Source organism: Xenopus laevis, chromosome 7S, assembly GCF_017654675.1.
Source record: "Xenopus laevis strain J_2021 chromosome 7S, Xenopus_laevis_v10.1, whole genome shotgun sequence".
In the NCBI taxonomy this organism is placed as follows: domain Eukaryota; kingdom Metazoa; phylum Chordata; class Amphibia; order Anura; family Pipidae; genus Xenopus; species Xenopus laevis.
In genome coordinates this window covers 91,009,412-91,018,599 of record NC_054384.1, presented here as the reverse complement: position 1 = coordinate 91,018,599, position 9,188 = coordinate 91,009,412, and the positions used below count along the sequence as shown (strand labels likewise).

At 42.1% G+C, this 9,188-nt stretch overlaps 1 protein-coding gene across 1 annotated transcript; it reads right to left on the bottom strand.

Annotated features, from left to right (window-relative positions):
- Positions 1-1,803: 1,803 nt before the first annotated feature.
- On the bottom strand, positions 1,804-7,762 carry sbk1l2.S (SH3 domain binding kinase 1 like 2 S homeolog). Its single transcript, XM_018228040.2, has 4 exons — positions 7,277-7,762; positions 6,623-6,819; positions 4,923-5,122; positions 1,804-4,096 (listed from the first exon to the last, which is right to left on the bottom strand). Exons 2-4 carry the CDS (start codon positions 6,786-6,788, stop codon positions 3,461-3,463), a joined length of 1,002 nt encoding a protein of 333 aa, XP_018083529.1. The 5' UTR covers positions 6,789-6,819; positions 7,277-7,762; the 3' UTR covers positions 1,804-3,460.
- Positions 7,763-9,188: the final 1,426 nt, after the last annotated feature.

The following is a 9,188-nucleotide window of genomic DNA, read 5'->3' as shown; positions in this document are numbered from 1 at the left end:
TAGGGCCACTGGGAGCAACATGCAAGGAGTTGGTAAGCAAGATGTTGCTTTCGAGCCTCTGGCTGAGGATCATTGCCCTACAGCAGTGGTCCCCCAACCTTTTTCACCAGTGAGCAACATTCAGATTTAAAAAGAGTTGGGGAGCAACACAAGCACGGAAAATATTCCTGGGTTGTGCCAAATAAGGGCTGTGATTGGCTATTGGTAGCCCCTATGTTGACTGGCAGCCAGTAGCGATCCTAGAGGGGGGCGGGCCCTGGTGCGTGACGCGCAGCCGGGCCCCGCCCCCCTCCGTACTGCCGCATTTGGCTGCATTTGTATGTGGCGCACGGACTGCCGGGGGGCCCTGAGGGGGTGCGGGCCCTGGCCCGCTCGCACCCCCTGCTCCTCCGGTAGTTCCGCCACTGCTGGCAGCCTACAGGAGACTCTGGCAGTACATCTGGTTTTTAAGCAACCAAAACTTGTCTCCAAGCCTGGAATTCAAAAATAATCACCTGTTTTGCACTGGTCAATGTTAGGCATACCGTACTAGTTGTAGCTGGAAGTATCATAGTTTTCTCTGTTTTCTCCTGTTGTTTCATAAAAGGAAATATAACAGTCGCACACCCTTAACAAGATAAGCCTGGTGCTCAGTATTAGAGGATCCGGCAACCTCCCAGTCAACGAATAGAAAAGATACTGGCACACAAGGCATGAAGTTGCAGGGAATACCCTTGCTTTTTTTAATATGACGGGGCCATGACAAAGGGGCGTGGGCCAGAAACGTTGCATTTAGGGATACTTCCAGTATCATGGTATATTTTCTATTCTTTCTATTCATTCTCCTGTTGTTTGCCAGAAACCCATGGCAATCAATAAATCATGCAATTGAATTGCTTTCATTGTTCTACCTGCAGATAGCTGAACAAAGCTTATCACTGGCTGGTCAGTATAGGTCACTGTCCAGGCACAAATTTACCCTATGCCAATAAACAAGGCAATAGCACTAGTCACTTTGTGATAAGAGAATGTTTAAGGCTTTTGCCTGGCAGTAAGCTTGACACTGGCAAAACACCAGGAGTGCCAAAGACCAGGGCCTCCATCACGAAATCACGGACCCCTGTACAACAAAATTTTCGGGGGCCCCTGGGCCCCGCCCACACTAGCGCCCAAGCCCCACCCCAGATCCCGCCCACTCCACCCAAGCCCCACTCCATCCCACCCAAAGACCACACAGACATCAGCGCTAAAAAAGTAACCCCCCCCCACACACGTTATAAAAAGCTATTGATGGTCAGGATTGATGGTCAAGTTAAAAAAAAATTGTGGCCCAAATTTTTTTTAAAAAAAAACATTGGTGGCAGGGGCCTATGAAATATTAAAATAATACATTGGTGGCCAGGGGATTAAAAAAACCCACATTGGTGTTCATTAGAATTGAACTCGTGGCTTCAGGACTTCAACTTCGCCTCCTTTTCGTGACTTCGGGTCTTTTCGCCGCTTCGGGAGTTTGGCTTCGGCTGTTTTCGTGGCTTCGGCTCCTTTGGCCATTCGGCACTTCCGCATTTCGGCTGTTCGGGATGGCCGCAGGCTTCGGCGGTCTCAAGGGGGGCTGGCTCTTTTCAAAACTGCAGCACTGCCGGGCCCCCCTTCATGCCCGGGCCCAGGACACTTTTCCCCCCTGTCCCCCCTGATGGCGGCCCTGCCAAAGACTGAGCCATAAAGAATTTTAGAGCTGTTAGAGACCATGGCAAGATATTCTGTTAGGTTGGCTATTTCCACAAATAAATGATCACAACATCAACAAAACTAGTGAATCAGCTGTTGATTTTCAGAATATAATATTTATTTAATGCAGTAATACAAAAATGGCTTTTGGGGCTTGTTATACAAATGATACAAATGATTGGTCCATAACACTCAAAGGTCACTATGTTTATGTTCAAAGTAAAGTAAGGTGCAGACAGAATTTACAGCTGGAAACATGAATCGTTTTATCCAAGTGCAAGTGACTGCTATCCAAAGCCATTCCTTCGACATTATTGTCATGTTTAGACTAAATTAATGTAAAGCCTGCATATCTAATCCAGCTGTTGCTGAACTGTAGTTTACGACATGCTGGTATTTCTGTTTAATAATGAGCAGGGCTGCAAGTTAATTATTCTGAAGTAAAACACTCTTTAATATTTAATAATGTCAGGTAAGGTTAATATCTTCAAATTAATTATGGGTCATCCAGCCTGTAAACTTATGCTGTCGTTCTCTGGTTACATTTATGATCTGTATCATCCCTTGGATTCCAAAGAGTCTGGATCAGTTTTATTACGGCTGGGAGACTTACTTTGTCTAAGCTCAGTAAATGGGCTGTAAAACTTAAACTGAGTATCTCTTGGGTGTACTGTATGTTGTTGCATTCATAACTGAACAGGGTTCCAAATACTATAAAATACATGAACATGCTGGGGTTTCTCAAGTTCTGTATACCTTAACATTCACATATTTAGATATCATAGCATATAAACATATATATGTCTTGTATCTATATACATGAATGTAATATATACTGTAGATATAATCTGCTTGTTAGACAAAACATCTGAATTAGGTTATTAATGAAAATGTACATTGAAATCACTTTTTAATGTAATGTGCCTGGTACAGAGGGTTAATTCACTAACAAAGTCACTAAAGTGTACCAGCATCTAATAAAACATGTCTTGTATATCTTTTTTTTGATCATATATCAACAATAATCTATTTCCTCAGAGTGCTGTGTGCACAGAACATGCTTAAAACTATTGCTTGCCTTACAAAATACTTCTATTTAACGATCAAAGGAAGACTGGGCTGCTTAAAAAAATCTACAGGGAATGCCTTAGTCAAGGTTAGAAATATGGCATCTCTACTCTTGTATAAAGGTATGTAATTGGTGTTTATGAAGGCATGTTAAAGGGACATGTTGAGCAGTCCCTTGTTCTTAGTATAGGCGCTGGGGTGGCCCATTTTCTTTGCTTTTTCATAAGAACACTGTATTCTGCTATAGAAAATATAATAAGCATTATAGTATAAAGCATAGTAGCCTTATAATTAATACTTTCAATTCTGGAGCTCTTCATTCTATGAGAAGGGTTGTACCAAATAATCAAGCTACGTGTTTTGCTGTCCAAAAATGGCATATGATCCAGGTACATACCCTCTGTAGTCAGTAATATAACACACTGCTAAAAGCATTAGACAGGATTGTTATTAACAAAGGACATTTTCAGACTGCTGTCTAAAAGACCCTCAAAAACCTCCATCAAACCTACACTTCTCAACTGCTAAGACTGTGTGTCATCCACAACTGCTGCTGTCTTTCTGAAACTGAAGCTCCTGCAATCTCTCCTTATAGGTGCAGGACCTCCTCGCTGACTGGCAATGTGCCACTGGCTATCAGAAATATATAATAACAAAGATATCATATAACATATATCATATAAAATCATCTTGCCCTCCTCCTAATATTTTTGTTGTCCAGTTTATCTCCTAAATAATTGGAATTGTCCAACTTCCCTCTGCTGGCATTCCCATTTTTATTCTCAAGGTTAATTTTCCATGGTGTCTTGAGACAGTTCATGACTTCGTTAGGGGTGCACCTTTTTGTTGGTTCTAGGACAAGCATCTTCCTTAACATCTCTAGAGCCTCTGTAGTAAGGACGTTCCACTGCATGGGAAGCTTAAAGATCCTGCTGCTTCTGTGCCACTTGGTGTAAGCTGAATAATTTTTATCTGTTGGCACTGCAGAGTTCCAAGGAAAGTATCCAGTCAAGATACAGAACAAGAGCACCCCAAAAGACCAAACATCAAGGCTGGTTTGCACAATCAGTCTGTCCAAAGCACCCAGTTTGCACATTTCTGGTGCTGTATAAGGCAGGTTCTCAGGCAGAGATTCCACTGAGGTGCCCTTAGTGCAAGTGAGTCCAAAGTCAGTCAGCTTGACCTGGCGACATTCCTGGTCAAAAATAAGGATGTTTTCAGGTTTTATATCACGGTGAACCAGTCCTTTTATATGCATATACTCCAAAGCACTGGAAAGTTGGATTGCACAGCGTTTAACTGTCATCTCAGGCACTCCAATCTAAAGAAAGAAATTCAAAATATGAGGTGAATACCATCCATAGCCATCTAGATTCCATGCATTTGTGTTCAGGATGGGACATTTTGACCCATCTACCATCACTCCTTATTATGGTTCAGCTGCTGGCCTGGAGGCCAAGTGATTGTGTATGAGCAGCTTTTGTGTATACAGTTATATTTTACAATGATCTGTTCTGATACTAATGTAGTAGGCCAAAATGAGCGGATTCTTTTGATATCAGGAAGGACCTGTTTCTATTACATTTGCATTTTAGCTCAGTGTAGAAATTTTAGCACCCACAGCATGGCCATCTTAGTAGAAAGTTGGTCAACCCCCCCCCCCCCCACAAACACTAAAGAAGAAGGAAAGGTTAAAACTAAGTACGATTTATCAGAAGAAAAAACTATATAAATACACCAGTAAACCCTCAAAGTAATGCTGCTCTGAGTCCTCTGTCAAATGTATCAGACTTCCTGTTTTCAGCTTAAACCTCCAGGGCTAGGGCTTGAGCATGCTCAGTTTGCTCCTCTCCCCCTTCCTCCTCCCCTCATGGCAGTAATCTGAGCCCAGAGCTATAAGTGAGCAGTGAGAGACTCAGGCAGGAATTGATGTCACACCAAGCTAATTTGGCAGCTGCTATCCTAAACAAACAGACAGAGATTCTAGAGCTTTTTACTCAGGTATGGTAAAGCATTCTGCAGAATAGATAAAGTGTTATAGCTTGCACTATTGTGGCTAATCTATTGGCAATAAACTACCTCATTTGCTTTCCTTCTCCTTTAAACTCGGATGTGGTATCTATCCATTCCACCCTTTGCACACCAACCTGAGGTTTCATGAGGGAGAAGAGGTTGTCCACTGCCAACTCTTGGGCAAAAACATAATGGCTGTCAGTCTGAAAGGCAATGCCGAAGGTCCCAATAATGCACGGGTGAGCTGCCAGGATTAGTGAGACACAATATTCCCCAAGAAAAACATGAAGATCTGTTATGCTCTTCTGCATAAACTTCAGCGCCATTAGATTTCCTGCAACAACAACAACATTGGTATTGATTCTCTACAACAATCTGACACAATTATTTTAAGCGTAGCCTATGACTAAGTGTTTGTAACACGAAATGCGTAAGGCTGTGAACACAATAACTATTTTATTTTTTTTATTATAACTACCTTGATTCAACTGCCTGGTGGAAGATTGGCTTTATTGACTGCCTGCTCCAAAGAATTTTCGGTTTGTCTGCTCCCTGTGCTGAGGACTTTTCCTTGTTGTGGTGAGTTACTTATTTACTCTTTGGAGACCCCACCTCTAGAATTATTATAAAATTATTTTAAAGGAGAAGGAAAGCTACAGAGGCATTTTATTGCCAATAGATTAGCTGCAATAGTGCAAGCTAGAATGCTATATTTATTCTGTAGAATGTTTTACCATACCTGAGTAAAAAGCTCTAGAAACTCTCTGTTTGTTTAGGATAGGAGCTGCAGTATTAACATGGTGTGACATCACTTCCTGCCTGAGTCTCTCCCTGCTCTGGGCTCAGATTACAGTAGAGAAGGGAGGGGGAGGGGAAAGAGGAGCAAACTGAGCATGCTCTTGCCCAGGGCAAGGAGGTTTAAGCTGAAGGCAGGAAGTCTGATACAGAAGCCCATGTCTACACAATAGAAGGAAAGAAATGCAGTGTTTCTTTTGACAGGGGACTCAGAGCAGCAGTACTTTGGGGGTTTACTGGTATATTTAGATGGACCTTTCTGATAAGGCTTACTTAGTTTTAACCTTTCCTTCTCCTTTAATGGCCATGCTTTGAAATGGACCTTATAACAAATAGGGTTTACTTCTTAGCAAAGGGTAAGAATGTGCTGTGTTTCAAACATCTTTGCCAGGCATGGCTGAAGAGGAAAGGGGAACATGCCTACAGACAGAGGCCTATGGGGTCACTCCTGGACATACTTCATGGCAGAACAAAGTTTAAAAGGGAGCATTTTGTTACAAATCCTTACAGTAACTTGTGTTATAAATGACTGTAGACTTTATAATAGTGTCACATGGAAACCATGGCAATCAAAACACACCTTATCCACCAGCATCTGGTTCACTCTGTAATGAGCAAGCTGTCTATTATTATTTATGAAGCACCATGTTGTTTCCTGGTATCATTGCAGGAGAACATTGACTTCCTAATTCTATAAGGACAACCCTTTATAAAATGCCAGTACAAAGAGCAGATTTAACAAATACATGCAAGTTATATTTTGTGGTTCCCCCTATTGATGGTGGTCAATAAGCAGGTGGTTCTGCACCAAACATGGGGCCCCACTATTCTTCTCAAGCACATGCCCCAGGGAAGCTATCTGTAGGGACAGTTTTGCACCAGGGAACACAGAAGTCCTCAAAAAGCTCCATGTGCTATTGCCTTTTATAACCTTTAATTGTTAAATTGTTGAGATGAGAAAGTTAAGATAGAGAGAACTTCACAGAACAGAATAAAAAAGAGTAGCTTATGAGATAATACTTTATCATGATCTCCTTACCTTGTGACTGGTTCATTGCTAGAAGCACATGACCGTAGGAGCCATTGCCCAGCTCCTTGAGAATTGTGTAGTTATCCTTCATTTCTACTTCAGGTAGGTTCTGGGCAGTCAGTAGCAACATCTCCTCCAGCAGAATCTCACTCCTCCTTCTTTCGTTCAGATTCATGTCTCCTACTTTTACTGTGCCCAGGGAAAACCTATAACAACATCCATAAAAAAACAATATACAAATACGTTCGTTATGTAGTATAAATTGAATATTTGAATTTTGAACGTAGATTAAATGCCTCTGTGTATCCCTTGTACAGATCTTATTTGATAATCATTGTCTCTTTTATTTTTATATCTAAATTAACAGGGAGGTTCTGCAGCAGTGAAATGGTATAAGCTACTTATTGCTGCAGCTCCCTTAATTTCCATTTATTTTTTTTCTACCCATTGCCAAGTGAAGGCCAGTGTCCATATCTACATAAAGCATTATAGTAAAATCAAACAAATAACTCATGACTTTTTTAGCAACATATACATTTAGCAGAAATTATATGTCTAGAAACACTAAATATAAAAGCTTTGATGCATTTCGTTTTTGCATGATGCTGTATATATTTTTTTGTTACCAGTTTCATATTGTAAGAATTGCAAATGCTCTTGTACCTGATATGCTGTGATGCTCTCTTGCTTTGATAATTTCTGTTTAGGTTGGGCTGGAGAAAGACCTTGGTGTTCTCCCTATTACCTCTGCTCTGTTGAATGCTTTGCACTTCCTGCAGGGTCGGAGGCTTTTATTCTCCTAGTGAGGCTGTAACCCTTGCCCACTCTTTATTGCTGGCAGGTTGCACCATGAAGACCTGGAGGAGAGTAGGCCTGTCAATCATCCACAGAGTTCTTTCCAAAACTTGTTTCTAAAGTTAGCCTCCAGTTCTGCCCTCTGCTCATGTTCCTAGCTGTTGTTCTCAGGGCTCAGGCCAGTTCAAACCAGCGCCAGTTCTCAGCCTGCAGGTTATCCATCTATTTTATCAAGCACTCTATTTATAATCCATCTAATAGATGTTGATGCTTCAGACCTTTCAGCAGAACACTTGGAACATGGACCCAGCACAGAACGCTTCACTTCACACATCCTCCTCTTTGGCAGGCTCTTTGTTTGTGCACTTTATCTCATGCCTTTCCCACATGGGCACAACAAATTCTTGCTTTTATGTTATTTCGATTGGATTGAATGACATAAGATTGTCTTGCAGAGACTAAGGGGCAGATTTAACATCTGTATTTTTCTTTTTACTGATCCTTAAACACTTTTCTGAATTCTTCTTTCAACAGTAAACATGAATTACAGTACATACATTACTCTGCTTTTGGGGTTGAGCCATTCGGTGGGGTGTTAGAGCTCAGTACATCCACTGAACTCCATCTCCATCTTCATCACCTTTTGTTTTACTGCTTACAGCAGTGTATCAATGTATGTGTTCTTTAAAGAAGAAGGAAAAGCATAATCACTGAGGAGTGCCAATTTGTTAGTCCCCATCCCCCTCCCAATGATTATAATCACTTACCTGGGACCCCCCAGCCAGACCCATTATTCACTGAAAAATGCACTGCCCTGGGGTACTACTATAGGAGCCCACATCAACATCTCCTTCCTCTTCCAGCCCAGTGCCATATAGGGGATGCATAGCACAGCAACATCAACCACAAGGGATCTCAAGGATATAGAAGAAGATAAAGAGGCGGCGCTCCTACAGAAGTACCCTAGTCTGTAGGCCAGGTGGAAAGAGCCACAGGTAAACCATGGTGGGTTTGGGCTGACTTCCACATGCTTTTTGCTACTCGGGGGCAGGTTCAGGTTGATCTCTTCTTCTGCTCTCCCCATCCGTGACCTTACTCTGCCAGCTTTTGGCTCCAGCAGCCTCCATTTATAGGCACATGCCAGCCCCGCTCTGCGTTCTTTTGTGATTTCAGAGAAAGGCAGGTCAGGCATGAGATCCAAATTTCTGAAAGACCACTTAAACCAGGTCCCAAGCATTCTGAATAATAGATCCTATACCTATTTAGGGTGGTGGCACACAGGGAGTTTAGTCGCCAAGCGACAAATCTTCTCTACTGTGGAAATGCCTTCCATTGGCAAGAATGTGAATCGCCAGCGGGATGCCATACATATCGCTTCCTTTTTTGAAGTCGCCCGAAGTTTCCAACTTCGAGCGACTTTGGAAAACCAAAGCGATACATGTGCCATCCTGCCAGAGTTTTGCATTCTTGCCAGTGGGAAGGCATTTTGGGGAGATTAGCGGCCCGCAGTAGCGTAGATTTGTCATTTGGCAACTAATCTCCCCGTGTGCCACCACCCTTAAAGGGCATGTAAAGCAATAAATAAAAATGAAATGAAAAAAGAAACCTATCTCCAATATACTTTAATTAAAAATTGTGTACCATTTTTAAAAGAAAAACTGACTGTATGCAGTGAAATTCTCCCTTCATTTACTGCTGTGGATAGGAATTGTCTGAGGGTCCCTAACTGCTGAGCAGGGAAACAATCATACTTATGAACAGCAGGGGGAGCCCCGCCTTA

Coding starts and splice junctions, on each gene's coding strand:
- sbk1l2.S (XM_018228040.2), bottom strand. CDS start 6,788: ATGAATCTGAACGAAAGAAGGAGGAGTGAGATTCTGCTGGAGGAGATG. Junction 5,123..6,622: donor AGCAATGAACCAGTCACAAG/GTAAGGAGATCA, acceptor TTGTTGTTGCAG/GAAATCTAATGGCGCTGAAG. Junction 4,097..4,922: donor TCTCCCTCATGAAACCTCAG/GTTGGTGTGCAA, acceptor TTCTTTCTTTAG/ATTGGAGTGCCTGAGATGAC.